We start from the raw sequence: 17,860 nt of genomic DNA, 5'->3' as shown, positions 1-17,860 counted from the left end.
CTGAAAAATCCTAAGAAAATGTTGGAAAATCAAATATCTAAAAATTAAATATGCAAAACCTAAGTGGGGTTTATTGCAGGAATTCACAATTGGTTGAGCATTAGAAAATCAATTAGTGTAATTTACCGTATTTATGCATCACAAAATTGTATGATTATCTGAAAAGACACAGAAAAGGTATTTGGTAAAATTCAGTCATGATATAAATTATCAGCAAATGAAGAATAAAAGGGAACTTCCAAGGCGTCTATGGCAAACTCACAGCTAACATCATCTTCATTGTAAAAGACTGAACACAATCTTCCCCCAAGACTGGATACAAGAGAAGGATGCCTGCTCTTACCACTTCTATTCACCATGTGGTGGATGTCCTAGCATGTGCAATACGATAAGAAAAAGGCATACAGATTGGAAAGTCAGTAGTACAACTGTCTTTATTCATAGACAATATTGTCATGTATGAAAAAATCCAGAAGAATCTATAAAAGAAGTTACTAGAATTGATAAGCTTTCAGGATACAAGCTCAATATACAAATATTAGTTGTGTTTCTATATACTGTCAGTGAACAATTGGATAATGGAATAAAAACATACCATTTATACTACCATTAAAAATAACATTCTAGTGCTAAACGTAACACAGTATGTACAAGACCAATATGCTGAACATTACAAAATATTGCTGAGAGAAATTAAAGAAAAATTAACTAAATGGAGAAATAGGCCATGTTCATGGATTGGAAGACTCAATATTTTTAAGGTGTCTGTTTTCCCCAAATTATTCTATAGATTCAATGTAATGGTTAGCCAGCTTCTTTTTTTTTCTTTTTTTGGTAAGTATTGATAAACTGATTCTAGAATTTATATGACTACGTAAAGCAGCAGAAGCAGCAGTCTCCAGCCTTTTTGGCAGCAGGAACTGGTTTTGTGGAAGACAATTTTTCCATGGATGGGGTGGGGAAGGGGATGGTTTTGGTGTGAAACTTCCACCTCAGATCATCAGACATTAGATTCTCATAAGGAGCACACAACCTAGATCCCTCGCATGCGCAGTTGACAATAGGGTTCTCTCTCCTATGAGAATCTAATGCCATCACCGATCTGACAGGAGGCGGAGCTCGGCCAGTAATGCTTGCTTGCCCGACACTCACCTCCTGCTGTGTGGCTCAGTTCCTCACAGGCCACAGATCAGTACCAGTCGATGGCTTGGGGATTGGGGAGCCCTGATGTAAAGGACCTGTAATAGTCAAAACAATTTTGAAAAAGAAGAATAAATTTGGAGAACTTACACAAACTGAATTAAAGACTTACTATAATCAAGAAAATGTGGGGGCCAGGCACAATGACTCATGCCTATAATCCTACCAGTTTGGGAGGCCGAGGCAGGAGGATTGCTTGAGGCTGAGAGTTCGAGACAAGCCTGAGCAACATAGCAAAACCCCATTTCTACAGAAAGTTTAAAAATTAGGCAGCTGTGGGCCGGGCATGGTGTCTTACACCTGTAATCCCAGCATTTTGGGAGGCCGAGGCAGGCGGATCATGAGGTCAGGAGATTGAGACCATCCTGGCTAACACGGTGAAACCCCATCTCTACTAAAAATACAAAAAAATTAGCCAGGTGTGGTGGCGGGCACCTGTAGTCCCAGCTACTCGGGAGGCTGAGGCAGGAAAATGGCGTGAACCCAGGAGACAGAGCTTACAGTGAGCCAAGATTGTGCCACTGCACTCCAGCCTTGATGACAGACTGAGACTCTGTCTCAAAAAACAAATAATAAAAAAATAAAATAAAATAAGTTAGCCAGCTGTGGTGGTATGCACCTGTAGTTCCAACTATTTGGGAGGTTGGGGAGGGAAGATCATTTGAGCCCAGGAGGTCAGGGTTACAGTGAACAATGATCACACAATTGCACTCCAACTTGGGTAACACAATAAGACCCTGTCCCTAAATTTAAAAAATAAATAAAAATAAAATGAATGTGGTATTGGTATAAGATAAATGTATAGATAAATGGAATAGAATAGAGAATCTAGAAATAAACCCACACTTATATGGTCAATTGATTTTTTTTTCCCAAAGGAGTGAAGATAATTCAATGGCAAAAAGGGTAGTCTTTACAACAAATGTTGATGGAAGAATTTGGTATACATATGAAAAATAACATTGATCCTCGCCTCATACAGAAAAATTAAATCAAAATAGATCACTATGTTAAATTCAAAAATGAAAATTATTGAGCTTCTAGAAGAAAGCATAGGATAAAATCCTTGTTACCTTGGTGATGAGGCAAAGATTTCTTAGGACACAAAACCCACTAACTGTAAAAAATTATAAATTGTATTTTATCAAAAGTATTATCTTTTGTTTTTGAAAAATGCCATTAAGAAAAAAAGGAGATTGTGAGTTGTGGGACAGTTGGAACTTACCTACCTGGCTGTCCAAGGCTTACAATGATAAAGCCACTTGACAGTTTCTTACAACTCAGGAGTTCTACTACTCCCTAGTACAATGGAAGGAACTACTGCTAGCTGCAACAAAAGGGATAAATCTCACAGAAATAATGTTGAGCAAAAGAAGCTGGACACGGAAAGTATGTACTGTATCATTTTATTTCTATGGTGTTCCAGAATAAAGCAAGAATTACCCTGTAATGATGGATGAGTGGTGACCTGCGGTCTGGGTAGCCATGGGAGAATTTACTACATAAGGGTTCCAGGGAACTTTGGGGATGATGCTTACATGACTGCATACATTTCTCCAGACTTCTCGAATTGTACATTTAAAGTGGGTGTGTCCATTGTGTGAACATGAACATTGTATGAACACCTAAATAAAATTCATTTTTTAAAAAAATTTACTGATCCAGCAGTAGAAACTAAGCCTCCTGATTTCTAACACAGTGTTTTTTTTAAATTCCCCCTTTCCCCCAAAATAATATTGGCTCCTTTTCTCTCCACACTTGCTACCTCCCATGGGATGGAGAGATGGAATGTGGGAGGCAAGGCTGGTGTGAGCACTGCTCTGAGGTTTAGGCCTTGATATCCAGGAGAGTAGTGTGGGAGGAAGATGAACCACTGGGTTTTAGACACATGGAGCCTCAGTTCAGGGCTTTGGGCTTCCCGGTTAGTTTGTTTAGTCTTGTTAAGCCAGGAGGGATCACACCAGATGAAAGGATACAGTTGGCTTTGGAGGAGGGTGAAGCAGAGCTGGGAAAAGAATCAGGTAAGTCATTAGAGACATAAAAAAATAGCAATTTTATATATGCCATGGAGGAGAGGTTTTTCCCACAGACCGGTTGTTAGGAGGTACTGAGGAAAGTGTAGACCTAGTGATCTTGGTAAAGTGAACATCAGATCCACAGCTTTGATGTCAGCGTGGGTGGGAGTTGGGTGCTCTTGCCTACTTCCTCAGTGACTTAGGACAGTTTACTTCATGTCGCTCAGACCCAGTCTTCAAAGATGGGGACAAATCATGGTTTTTTAATTGATTCTGAGATTCATTCTGACCATTCAATGAGAAAATGTGTATTATGTACCTAGCACAGACCTGAATAAACATTAGTTTCTTATGTTTTATTAATAAATCATCTTTTGCATCATGGTATCTTTGCTAATATTATGTATTTGCTAAGTGGCAGGTGTTGTGCTATAGGATTTGTATGGATTATCACATTTCATGCTCAGAATAGCCCAGTGAGAAAAAAGCCTCTCTTTACACATGGGGAAACAGAGTTTGAGAGCGACGCAGCTTCCCAAGGAGACAGCATGTGCTGGGATATGCATGAGCCCTGGTAGCATGGCTCAGTCTGTGCTCTCTGCCCCTTCTTAGAGAACAATTCCCAGAGGTAGAGGAGAAGCCTCCCAGTGGGGCTCAGGGAGTGGGAGACAGGAAGGAAAACAGCAGCAGACGGTAGACATTCTTTCAGAAAATTTGGAGGTAGAGGCAAGAAAGAAGTGAGATGCCAGATCAGGGTAGGATTTTCAGGAGAACCTTGAGCAGTGAGCTTCTTTTGGAGTTGTTTATTTTCCTCAGGCAATGAATATAACTTCTAAAAGCCATTCAACAGCATATGTTTATTCAGTGATTGCTGTATGCTCTTAGAATTCCCCTGGTTTGTACAGAGGTTGGGGCATGGTCTCCAAAGAAGTTGAGTTCAGTCTCATTGGCTTTGGTTTATAGCAGGCTATTTGCCGAGGCAGTCCTGGCTCCAAAACAGCAGACGTTGCACCTTGGAATTCTCACACTCCTGACAATGCTATTTGCACCTGTCCCTCTCTTTTGTTACTGTAGTGACATGTCCCGAGGAGATGGCTGTAGATGTCCAGCCCTCCATCCAGCCTGCCTCATCTTGCCTACAGCATTGACAACTATAGGCTGACACAGGGAGGAAATTCACAGGAACTAAGGCCAGGGACCTCCCAACCTCTCTCCCATACAATTTAACAGACTGCAGAAAATGACCCCTGAATGGGCAGTTTCCATTTCCCATCACAAGGTGGAAGGGAGAAAGAGCCTCATTCTATATAACTCAGAGGTGGTGAATTCATATCAGACCCAAGGGTTACTAGTGGTCATAAAGATAAATCCTGCATGGACAGAGGAGGCTGGAGTGGAAGTGCTGCCCTTGCTAATTGCACAGAAAGAAGAAATCCCATGAATGAAAAAGGTTGCAGAGGAAATCATGGTTTAATGGCATGATATATAAGGCTGGGTGGATTGTGAGGAGAATAAGTGTAATTTATAAAAGGTGAAACTTTTATCCCCATAAAGGGCCAGGTTGAGCCTACCATAAATCTAAATCTTCTGAAATAGCTATGATTATGTTGGTAATATGTTAAAAGATAGATAGATCTTTTTTTAATGCTCCCCCAATCCCACCAGGCCACTGCTGAGTAGTTACCAAGATTTTTTTCCTGAATGTATGTAGTAAACTTCATAGATACCTGCATTTAGTTTCAATTTTCTTTATTGGGATTTTCATTTTTATTTTAAGAAAAAAAAGCGTTTCATTGAAAACATTGAGATGAGCTTAAAATTATTCAGAACAGTTAAGACTGCTTAGTATGCTAGTGTGAACACAAAGTATCTGAGACAGGTCTCAGTCAATTTAGAAAGTTTATTTTGCCAAGGTTAAGGACACACCCATGACACGGCCTCAGGAAGTCCTGAGACGTGTGCCCAAGGTGGTTGGGGGTACAGTTTGCTTTTATATATTTTAGGGAGACATGAGACATCAATCAATATGTGTCAGGTATACATTGGTTTAGTCCAGTAAGGCAGCAACAACTCAAAGTGGGGGCTTCCACATTAGACATAGAGAAGAGACAAAAGGTTGCATTGTTTTGATCAACCTTCCACTGAATACACAATTTAGTCTGGCTTGAGGGTGGGGCCGTGGCTAGGGACCGGCCCTCTTCTGCCCAGAATTTCCCTGCCTCCTGTCCCTATCACCAAGATTTATTTTCCTTTCACAATAGTTTGCTGAGGTTTTAAAATTACCTTTTCTACAGAGTTGTGTGTATAATTTGAAGGTGTCCTTAAATTCTTACTCATTTAGTTGTTGATGACTCCTAAGGTAGCCACATTACTACTAACATTTAAAAAAACATTTCAAGTATGTTCTCAGGTTTGTAAATTAAGTTTTTCAAGTATATAAACTTATGAAATATTTTTAAATGGTTAACTTGTGTATGATACAACCTTATGAGTTTATTTTTTAAATTCATTGTGCTGAGTCTTTTTTTTTTCTTTTAATGTAATCCAGAAATAGACAACAAGAAATATTACAAGTACAGCAAAGAGAAGACATTAAAGTGGCTGGGAAAAAAGGTATAGTTCCTCTCTAGTGCCTTGTGGTAAAAGAAAAAAATTCAATTCTCTAAGACATTTTCAAAGAAGGCAGTAAGTCTGAATCCAGAGACCATCCTGTATATTCCGTGAAAAGAGGAAAATTGTGTAGAGATACCAAGTATGAGAAGAAGGCTTTGACTTTTCAATCCTCCCTAACTTGTGTATCTCTGAAGTTAACTTTATGTTTTCTCATGACCTGCATTCTCATTTCTCCCTGATCCTACTACGGAATGAAATAATTTGTTGGTGTAGATTTGAGTCTTCCAAGTAAGAGGATACCAGGCCTGGCACTTGTTGGCCACTGTCCTGCAGGTGTCTCCAAGGGTGATGTTGCTCGCACACAGCCAGGCAAAGGGACCCAGGGACACAGCCAGGCAAAGGTGTTCAGGTTTAGAGGAAGTATGTCCTGCTTTCAGGGTCTGGATGCTGAGGAGGGGTCATCTTACAGGCAAAGCCTGTATCTTTGTGATTCTAAGAATCTTGACCTAATGGAAGGACTGGGGCAGTGAATTGCAAATCAATTTAGTAGGTCACAACCAGTATTTCTCTTGGAATGAAATAGATTAGGATGGGATGGGATATATTAAAATATAGCAGAGGAAGGGCAAATATTAAGTATGGCTCTATGAAACATATTTATATGTGTTTAAGTATTGGATTGCTGTATATTTCTTACCATGGGGTTGTGATTAAAAAAAAAAAAAACTTTGAAAGCCACTGGTCTAAGGATAATATGTACTTTCACATTGATTAAGAATCTCACTAAACCAGATAGAATAATGATAAAGTTTTTGCAAGATCAGTGCATACCAGTAGTTGTAGTACTGTTTCCTAAGATTCTCTTCCATCTTCTATGTGAAAAATCGTGTTTGTCCGCACATGCTCTCTCGTAAGTGGGAGTTGAACAATGAGAACGCATGAACACAGGGAGGGGAACATCACACACTGGGGCCGTTTCGGGGGTGGGGGCAAGGGGAGGGAGAGCATTAGGACAAATATCTAATGCATGTGGGGCTTAAAACCTAGGTGATGGGTAGATGGGTGCAGCAAACCACCATGGTACATGTATACCTATGTAACAAACCTGCACGTTCTGCACATGTATCCCAGAACTTAAAGTATAATAAATAATAATAATCATTTAATCATGTTTATTTGTCATATCATGTTACCAGGCTTATTGGAAGCCTGAGAAGCTGGAAATGAGTCCAGTAGAATAATCAGGCTCCTAATGTGCAAAGTAGTGGAAAGATTTAGAGTGCCATGTTTCACTTTTCATTTGTGATATAGTAGTAGTAGTAGTCCATGTAGGTGAAGAATGAGTATCAATGCGAAGCAGAATCCTTGATGTTTACTTTTGCTCTTAGCCAAGGAAAATGACATGAATAGTGAAGAGGAGTTTATACTTACTGATTATATTTCCTAGGAAGTGGGAAATTTATATTATTCTATTTAGGAAATTATTACATATAAATTTTATGCCAGGTTCTATTCTAAGGGCTTTATTTACATATATTACCTTATTTAATTTTCACAGTAGTCCTATGAGGTGGATGCTATTTTTTTCCCCATTTCACAGATAGAGCCACAGAAAGGTTAAGTAACTAGCCGTGGTTACAGAGCCAAGCCCAGCAGCCTGACTCCAGAGTCAGAGCTCTCAGTTATCACAATATGTTGCCTCTCATATTGTGTAGGCCATGGCAGTCCATGTAGTGAGATCATCCAGAGATATTGCTGCCACTCAGCCTTCCTTCAAATGGGCAGCCATTTCTCATCTTCTGGTGTTGGTGAAGATACTTCTAGGTTCTCAAATACTTCTTTGCAGATCTCTTAAATGGTTTGAAGGCCACCTATGAAGTCATAGATTTCTAAAGTTAAGTTGAAAATACCCTGCTTTTCCCCTCTTGGTTGCTTTGTAGGTTAACCAAACTACAGCAGCATTAAAAACCAATAATGTGAATGTCAGTTCCCGGGTACAGTCAACTGCATTTTTCTCTGGTGACCAAGTTTCCACTGACAAGGAAGGTAAGTAAAGCATGTTATCAGAAATGATTTTTGTCTGGAGTAAGTTGCTTATGAGTAAATGTCTATCTTAAGATTTAAAAATCTTAATGTCACAGAAGCCTCATAGTCCTACCAATGCCTGGTATACATTGTGGCAGGTGTGCATCTTGTTTCAGAAGCAAAGAATATTTCTACCATAGGTTACTTCTGTTATTCATTGATACTTAAGTTATTTATTCAGCAAATATTCTTTTACACTGATAGTAGTAACAACCCTGGCTATCATTTATTGAGGGTGTATTGTGTGCCAGGCCCTTTGCTAAGTTGCCACTATACAAACATCATCTCATCCAACCCTCCCAGTAAATTTCATAATTAGTGTCTTGAGGCCCTGTCCAAAGTCTCGCAACTAGTAAATGGCAAAGCTGAGCTATTTATGGAACTTGTCTCTCAAGCCCACACTCATAACCTTTTTGTAATACTGTTCCTGTGACACAGTTGTACTGTTCCAGTGGCTGCATCTGTTTGTATTTTCTTCTCAAGACGCATGTTTCCTGATACAGGAATCAATATACTTTGATTTTAGATGAAAATTGATTTACTTGGCAATTTTTCTTTTAGGTTATTCTTTCATAATCTCAAAAAGGTATATTATTTTCTTTTCTAAGTAGAGTCCTCTTATATGTATAGTTGAATAAGGACAGCTATATAATACAGTTAACAATCTCAAATGGTGAAACAGAAATTATTCTGACGTTAAACTCCAATTCGTTGTTCCCTTGTTCAGGGTATACATATGGCTTTAGTCATTACATAAATAAAAATTAGGAATAGTGGCCTGTTTGTGATTGATAGTAATTCAGGCAATCTGATTTGCAGGAATCTGCCTTGCATGTATAGCTAGTTGACTACTGCTATTCTGGGAGTGGTGGACAGCACCTTTGCCATACTGAGTTACCAGCTGTCAGTGTCTTTAATTGGCTTTAACAATAGAAGATGAGGGATTGAGATAGATGATTAATGGATAGATAGGTGGGTGGATAGATGCATCCATGGATGGATGGATGGAACCATAGATTTTGTTTTAAAAGTAGAAGAAGGGATGTTAGAGGTTATTTAGACAGATCATCTCATTTTTAAAATGAAGAGATAGTAACTTATCCTCAAGATCTTCTGTTCTAAGTCTAGTGCTTTTACCAGTACTCTACATATTAAGGTTCTGGGCTTGGCTATATATTGCCATTTAGTGTCCTGGCCGTAAAGTAAGCTTTACATATTGTACATTATTTCCTTTTTTAGATATTTAGCTTGGTTTGGTACCAGAGGAAGCAAATGAACTATATGTTGACTTTCTTAAAATAGTTTTCTTTGTCTAGTCATGACTCGTTGGATAATGACTATCCCAGAACCATGAGCAATTTTAAGAAGGGTCAAATGATAACTTTCAGTTCTACGTTGACAATGAAAATCTCTTACTGAAGACTTTTTGACGTCAGGTGATCACCAGACGGCAGTCATTTTCTATGTAATACTAAGGCAAATTGTTACTTTGACTTGAGAGCAGAGGAGAATGGAAAAAAGGGAGTGAATGAATATCCCAGCAGCAAACCTGGGGTCTGCTTTTGGTGATTTATATCCCCGCGTGGTTATCCCATCTTATGATTAAGTTTGATTATCTGCTTGTATTCTACATAAAATACTGAATTCAGGAACAGAGTTTTGAAACAGTTTTTGTTGTCTTCTTATGTAACTGTATTTCTAATTGCTGCCAGAGCTGCATTTTAGTACTGAGAATCCAGATGCTTTAGAACTAGTGATGATAAATTCTGCTGAGTTAGTTGGTTTTTTTAAGTGTTTTATTAGTTTGGGAGTGTGTGTGTGTGTGTGTATGTAGAACTATATATATAGAATATGTACATATAGAACTATATATATATATTTCAAGGTTCTTATAAAGCAAATACCTAGTAATAGAGACATATGGTATTTTATGTCTCTTAAATGAGTATGCTCATTACTGTTGAATAATTAGATTTATTCTTTATGGAAGCAGGCTTAGAAAAGATTACCCTTTTAACAAAGACATGACTATTTCATATTGTTACAGCTGATTTTTAAACTTTATTTGTATTCAATGGTTTCAACTAAGAAAGCAACCCTGAGTTTTTGTTTTTACTGTCATTTAGGGAGCATCTACTGTATTATACTTGTTTTATCTTTTATCTTTGGTATCATCCCATGTCATATCTCATCCATCATATCTTCCCACTAGTCTGACAGATAGATATTGCTATCCCCATTTTACAAATGAGAAAACTGAGGCTAGAGCTTAAGTGAGTTCCCTTTATCCAGATGGGGTCAGAATTTGAACTCAGGTCAGTTTGACTGTGAAACCACCATAATTACTATTTTTTTTACTTTCACTCCTCCTTCTGTTTCTTTCAGAGGATTATATTCGTTATGCCCATGGTCTGATATCTGATTACATCCCTAAAGAATTAAGTGATGACTTATCTAAATACTTAAAGTAAGTATTGATTATCTTCAGTCATAATGAAGTACCATCTGCTTCTTGGTTTCCCCAGCAGTGGGGTTTCCTTATGGCTTATCATATCACTGTTTATGATACAAGATTATTCTTGAGCTGTATCATATTACTTTGTGCCTTGGAGGTGATTTTTAATGGATGATTGGAATGAACTGATTTGATGGATACAGATTGCAGGAACTAGTTAATGTCAAGATTGGAATTATGGCTTGGTCTGATTTTAGAGGATTAACTATGTTAAAATTTTATCCTCAATTATACTTAACTAATTTGGTTCTTTATGATCATTTTAAGAGGTAGAAAGGAGGGATGGAAAGAGTAGATGGAATATAGAATTTTTTAAAGTTTATAAAATATTTGTATCATTTGCACTATTATCACTAGATGTTCACTAAAGGGACTTTACTATGCCCAAGACTTGGAAGTCAAAGTAATATGAAACACAATCTGTGTCTTTGAGGGGCAGAAGAAGGATTTTAAGAATGGTTTAATGTATGTTCCTTTCTTTATAAAGAGTTTATGCATTTAGACTTTAAGTTGAAAAAGAAGTGTTTATTTTCTAGATTTTTGCAAAATCGTTACTTAATTTTGTTAAGATTTTATGCGTGTGATGATTTAATAGCTTTTCCTGATCCTTATAAATCCTTTTTATCCTCTGAGTCATGAAGATAAAATGACTTTTTAATAGATATAGTTACTGGTTTTAGCAAATTCCAGAGGTCCTACTTTAAAAAACAATGATTGGAAGCGGGTTTCTATAATAGTTAAAGTGTGTCGAAAGCCTGCTTCAAATTGATAATCATATCCCTCTGCTTAATATCCCCAGATTTCTATGCTGCTTGTCTTGTTAGAGACCTCATGTCTTTGTACTCCATTATTTGTATAGATTCCTTTCTTTCCACTAACATTTTTAAGTTTTGGTTGAAGAGTTCAGAAGAAAGGTATGCCAATTAAACTGCTTTCTAATGGAAGAAAAGTTGAAATTTATGTGGCTTTTTTTGAACAGTTAAAATAATTTTCACCTTTAAATATATGTTAGCATCTTTATTATGAAGAAAAAATACTCCAACACCCAAACACAAATTTATAGAGGCTAAAGAAAAGCAACTCTGTTCCAACAGATGGGTTCTAATTTTATTTTTTAGTTCAGACAACTCCAAAACAAGGAATTACGTATCAAAATAAAGACTCTTTTATTGAGAAAACTTTCATTCTTTACACTGAGGTAATTGAACAGGAAGATATATGGAGGTAAAGCTGTAAGGTGAAAAGTAGGACTTACTAAGTCTTAAGTTGGCCCTGTCTTTGTTTGTCTATGAAAAACCATGACTTTGATTCTTATTTTTAACTTCCTTAGGCTTCCAGCACCTTCAGCCTCATTGCCAAATCCTCCATCAAAGGTAAGAAGCTGTGACTAAGATATCTTTGGGGGACTTAGAAAAATATTACACTCTTACCACATGAGTTTAGTTTTTTCTAATATATTTTAAAACATACTAAATCCATTTTGCATGGAGTGATACCATGTGGAATAAAGATTGTAGTGGGCTGTCCATCACTATTTTTTATTTTTGTAGATTCCACCTGAATGGTAAATAAAGTGCCATGAAAACCCAAGAAGAGTTGGTTTTAGCAAGGTACCCCTGTGAAAATATTAAAGGCATATAGTTAAAATTAAATCTTCCTGCATTAGTTAGATCACTTAATTAAATTTAGTAATCACTAAGCATACTCTATATATAACTAAAACTCATTTTGCCAATCTAATTGTCACTGGCACACAAAGGTGAACAGAAAATAATTTCCATAACACAAAGAGTCCTTTGAGAAAGGATGATCACTTTTTTTCTGAATTTGAAATGATTGATGAATTTACATGTAATCTTTGTTAGTGGAAAATCTTTTCCTCATTCATTCTCAGGCTGCTACCCACAGCTCCTCTGCAGCTGGTGTGTTTATCTCCTAGATCAAGAGAATGGAGAAGCCAATCATAAACCATACCTGACTGCAAATTGCAGCATTCCTTCAGCCCAGACCAGATCTCAGATGAGTTAAACGCTGCTCCAAGACAGGGAAATAAGCATGCGCACCAGCTTGTCAGTGAGGTCATTTCTTCAGCCAGCAAAGTAAAGGATGCCTTGAGAATGTAAAATGGACATATTGCGGATGTTACAAACTTTCCTTCTCCCTTGCATTCGTTCTTTGGCCTATAAGGTAGCCAACATGCTCAGAATTTTTTATATCATTCCCTTTATAGAGGTGGTAGTGGCTCCAAAAACATTGTCCTTAGAAAAGGACAGAAAATTGAAAGTACAGCAGTGTTTGTCTGGGGCTATGTTCAGCATGTTGTCAAAAAAAATGCATTTTTTACTCTCTTGGAGAATGCGCTGGGCGGAAGTCTGTTGCTGTAAGATCTAAGGACTGCTGTAGGCCAGACCCATGCTTCTTTCATTCCAGTAGTTAATCTCTGACAGTAGCTCTAGAGGACCTAGACAGGCACAGTTGTGTTGCTGAAACTAAGAGGGTAGGTTCTCTGAGAGTGTTTCTTATTTTTCTTCATCCAAAAATTAAGCAGATTTTTTTCTCCCAAATATCTGTCTTCCTTAGTAACTTAGAGATCATTCATGAATTGATCTAAACCTATTCTTGAAAGCTTTAGCCTTGGGTACCTTTTGGAGTAATATGTTTCATAACTTTATTCTTTTCTGCTCCTGATTTCTGTTTTCTTATTTTAATTTTCAGAATTTAAGTTGTTTGTGACTTCATCATTTATGATTTAGATCGGGGATCAGCAAACTTTTTCTTCTAAAGCCCGATAGTAAATATTTTAGGCTCCATGAAGCAGATGGACTCTGTTGCAACTACTCAACTTTGCTGTTTTATTGTGAAAACAGCCACAGATAATACATAAACGAATGACCATGGCTGTGTTCCAGTAAAACTTCATTTATAAAAGCAGGCAGCCAGCTGGATTTGGCCCCTGGGCCGTCATTTGCCAAGCCCTGATTTCGATTTTGGCATCTTGCTCTTCCTAAACCCCCGCCTTGTCTTCTATATTATTTGAGTTGCTTTTCGAGGTCTTCTACTCTGTGTCTTTCTGGGGTTCCAGTGTACACATTATAAACTATATTGGATGATGTACCATCATTTAAACAAGCGTAGGACATATCTTCTGCTAGCTTTCCTGTCTGTACCCAGGATTTGATTGATTTTTACAGTAATATAGTTGACTGTTTGCAGGAAATATATTCCAGTAGCTGTTAGGTATCTTTGTATCTATGTTGTAATCGATAGCATGGAGCTTGTCATCCTTAATATGTTTTATGTTATTTTCCTTTACTATCATATGTCTGCCTTTGTTGAAACTCAGCTTCCAACCCTCACTCGCTCCAGTCTTTTCAATTTGTCACTGTCAGCAAGCAGAGTTGAATACAACCAGTGGGTTTGGAGATGTTCCCGAGTTCCTTCTTGCAAATCATTTGTAAGAAGGCCTAACATTAATCCCTGTGGTACTCTGTAGTTTGTTCTCTTTCCAGAACTGTATCCATCTAGTCATTTGTTACTGTCTTTCTGAGCCACTTTTCTGCTGAAACAATCTCCCAAATCCATAGTGATTTGGTCTTTTAAATAACAAAAATTTTAGTAAATGCTTCAATCATCTTTTTTTCCAATATATTCAACAGTGCACTAGGAATAACATAAAAACTAGTTATATGTAGAGACTACTGCAATCATTTTCTTTTTTTAAATACTTATAACTGGTATCTTGTTTTGTTGTGAGCTATTAAAACACCTGAACAAATCATTTCTCCAATTAAACATTTTATGTCCATACAAAATTACCTTTCATCTGAAGTTCTTGTAATGAACACTTTTTATTTGAATTATCAGTGAAAAGTGAACCTCATCAGTGCAGTGGCACACACTTTAGTCTTAGCTACTCAGGAGGCTAAGGCAGAAGGTTGCTTGAGCCCAGGAGTTCAAGGCTATAGTATGTGATGATCGCAACTATGAATAGCCACTGCACTCCAGCCTGGGCAACACAGTGAAACCCTGTCTCTAAAGAAAAAAAGGGAATGATGTCTAAGTGTTTATAATGACATATATGTTAGGAACATTTTGCCACAGCATCCTCATAACTTCAAGCTTTTTGTGTTTTAAAAATATTTTGGCCTTCAGCATTATTAGCTGTGAGTTCCACACTCCTAGCTGAAGATACTTTTCTAGAAAAAATGTGCATCACCTAAACACTCTTTGCTGTCTTAATTTAAATAGAAACATGTATTCTTTTTTCTTTACTTTTTTTCTTTTTTCTTTTTCTTTTTTCTTTTTTTTTTTTTTTTTTTTTTTCTTTTTTGAGACAGTCTTGCTGTGTCATCTAGGCTGTAGTGCAGTGGCACAATCTCAGCTTACTGCAACCTCTGCTCAGGTTCAAGCAATTCTCGTGCCTCAGTCTCCCGAGTAGCTGGGACTACAGGCACATGCCACCATGCGCAGCTAATTTTTATATTTTTATTAGAGATAGGGTTTTGCCATGTTGGCCAGGCTGGTCTCGAACTCCTGACCTCAAGTGACCGCCCACCTCGGCCTCCCAAAGTGCTGGGATTACCAGCATGAGTCACTGCACCCAGCCGAAACATATATTCTTAACAAAGTTGCAAATATCCATTCACTTGGTGCTGATAGGTGGTTCATTTGTGATGGATTAGTCTTCGTCTTTTAATGATTAATTTGCTAGAGGTTGCTGTGTGGCCAAGAGGTTTTCCTATAGTATATGGTATATTCCCAGGATGAGCCTCTGTTTTTTACAGCAAACCATTTCAAGACATGGTGTTTTATCCTCTTGGGTTATGGGATAAAACACCATGGGCTGTGGAATCTTTTAGCACCAATTCTACCAGTTCTTTGTTTAGCCAAGCAGGGGCATAAAGAATGAAGTTGGGAAGAAGTCTGTTTCCTAGGGTAGATCCATGTTGGGTCTGGTCAGCCTGGTGTCTCCACAAACAGCCTGAAAATTATAAAAATCTGGCTTGTGATTACCATGCAGTCAATTCTCCATGTTCAAAGCAAGACTTGTCTTCCCTGCTATTGTACCTTTTACATAATAACTGTGGCATGATTTCTTCTATATTGTGATCATTAAGGCCAAAATCTAGCCCTTGACAAGATTCTCCTATTCACTGGTGTAAAATGTTCATGTGAAAGGAGAAAATGTTAAGTAAAAGTCTGACTTAGTTGCATTGGGCCTAATGGAAAGAACACTGTATCAAAATTGAAACCTTGGCCGAAGTCATCTACTTGGTGACCTTAAGCTATTCATTTAGCCTCTCTGTGCTTCCCTCTCTTGCTGGCTGCTTGCTTGTGCAAGGTTGTTCTTGCATGGATAAAGTAAGGAAATTGAATTGAAAGGAGGGAAGGACATGAAGCTGTACAAAGATAGTGATTCTAGAATAATATTGTCCCTTCATTCATAAGTGAACATTAAACCAGCCCAAGAGGTAAATGAAATAGGGATTCTGGCTGGACACCTGGCCTCCTTCGAGAGACTATTCTCATTTTGACTTCTGTGCTTTGCATTCATCTGGTAATTAGCAATCCCCTCGTGCCCACCGTACCTGGCACCTACAAAGCCTGTGTTTGCTAGACCAGCCAAGGAGCTCAGCCATGTACTTACCCAATCATATCCACCATCACCAAGGCTGCTTCTTAGAAGTGATGTGTGGCTTGATTCCCTAAATGATTGACAAAATGTAAAGGAGCCTGTAAAAAGTAAGCCCTTTGCTGTGTCTTCTGTTCCATTTGCCTCTGTGGAGGTCTAAATTATACATGTTGTTTTTTTTTTTTTAATGGATTGATGTTAGTGTCAAGGTGACATTTGACACCACTTCACTGCTCTAATGTTGCAGAAAATAAAGTTATCAGATGAGCCTGTAGAAGCAAAAGAAGATTACACTAAGTTTAATACTAAAGATTTGAAGACTGAAAAGGTATGTGGATTCAGGTGTAGTGGCGTATCGTTCGTACTCAGTGGGCAATGTGCATGAATACACCCGGAACAGTTGCACGCTTGATTGTGATTGCAGTTTTGACCAGGAAGAATTATTAACTTGCATTTCTGTGACTTAATAATTAATTCAGAATTGTGTATGACAATGAAAATGTTAAGCATTTATGATTTATTAATTAAGTTACTAGTTAATTAAGACTTATAATGAGTCAAAGAAAAACAATATACTACTTATCAAGAGTGTGCCTAAATTTTGCTATGTATTCATAGAGTGATCGGGTGGGAAAGGAAGGAGAAAGCTCTCCAGGTAATTTTTTATCAACCCTGCTGCCCAGAAGCAGAAATTATGATGATGATAAAAATTATTAACAATTTTACCATTCAGCACTCACCCTGGCAAATGGCATTTTGGTGACATTCCTTACTGAGTTTTATACATGCCTTGTAAATACATATGTGGCCTTTAACACTGGCATTATAATACTCAGTTCTGCCCTTTTTAGTTAGCATTAAATTGTGAAAATGTTCACATGTCATTAAACATTCTTTGAAAAATTATTCATGTTTTTGTGATATTCAGCCATGGGTGTTTATTTCACCATATGGAATGTAATTTAATAATTCCCCTATATTTGGACATATAGGTTACTTCTGATTTTTTTATTTTTTGTTTTTATTGAAGTGACAGACATTCTTACTTATAGACTGTATCTCCAATCATTTCATTAGACACAACTTTGAACTAAGTAAGAGCTTGGAGAACATGAACTCTTTCATGATAATTGAAATATATATAGCTAAAGTGCTTTTCAAAACTGTAGAAATTTGTGCTCCCAAACATTATTGCCAATGAGTATTTATCTTGCATTTTTGACGGCATTGAGTATCACTTTTATTCTTGAACATTGGTGCCTGTCAAATTAGGCTACATTTCTTTAACTGGAAAGGTTGTCTTTCCAAATGCTTATGGCCCATTTGCATTGTTGCAAATTGTTGGTTCCTGTCCCTTGCCTGTTTTTATGTTGAGATAGTAATGTTTCTCTGTTGCTTTGTATGAGCTCCTTCTAAATTAAGGCTACTATACACTTTTCGTGAAATATAGGATACAAACTTGTTTTAACCTTTTCATTTGATTTTTTAACAGTGTTAAATTTTTCTGAGGATTAAGTACAGAAATTGTTTCCCTTTATGATTTTTCCATTGTTTTTATGCTTAGAAAGGCATTGCCCATCTCAAGTTAACTTTCACTTAGATTTTAAAAATACTAACTCCCCTTTGAGTTTAATGTTTTTTAGAACTGTTATTCTTGAATCAATATGTAATTTATTTGGGCATATGATATTAGGGATAGCTCGATTTAAGATCTGCCCAAATAGCTAGTTACCCCAATGCTGTGTCAGCAGGGACATTGTCAGTTTCTCTGAGAGAAATCTTTGTGCCCCGCCCTTCTGT

General features: G+C 37.4%; 1 protein-coding gene across 3 annotated transcripts in view; it reads left to right on the top strand.

Moving 5' to 3' along the window:
* Positions 1-17,860, top strand: part of RNASEH2B (ribonuclease H2 subunit B) — a 60,668-nt gene that overhangs the window by 30,893 nt on the left and 11,915 nt on the right. For 2 of the 3 annotated variants that reach the window (XM_010363816.2, XM_030922223.1), the window contains 5 exons: positions 5,764-5,828; positions 7,769-7,874; positions 10,299-10,380; positions 11,759-11,801; positions 16,308-16,388. In XM_010363816.2, the coding sequence (XP_010362118.1) occupies positions 5,764-5,828; positions 7,769-7,874; positions 10,299-10,380; positions 11,759-11,801; positions 16,308-16,388 (377 nt within the window). The remainder of the gene's footprint in view (positions 1-5,763; positions 5,829-7,768; positions 7,875-10,298; positions 10,381-11,758; positions 11,802-16,307; positions 16,389-17,860) is intronic. The other variant, XM_010363817.2, reaches the window with a different exon arrangement.

The sequence above is a fragment of the Rhinopithecus roxellana genome, chromosome 18 (genome assembly GCF_007565055.1).
Source record: "Rhinopithecus roxellana isolate Shanxi Qingling chromosome 18, ASM756505v1, whole genome shotgun sequence".
In the NCBI taxonomy this organism is placed as follows: domain Eukaryota; kingdom Metazoa; phylum Chordata; class Mammalia; order Primates; family Cercopithecidae; genus Rhinopithecus; species Rhinopithecus roxellana.
This window is presented reverse-complemented; position numbering and strand designations above follow the sequence as displayed.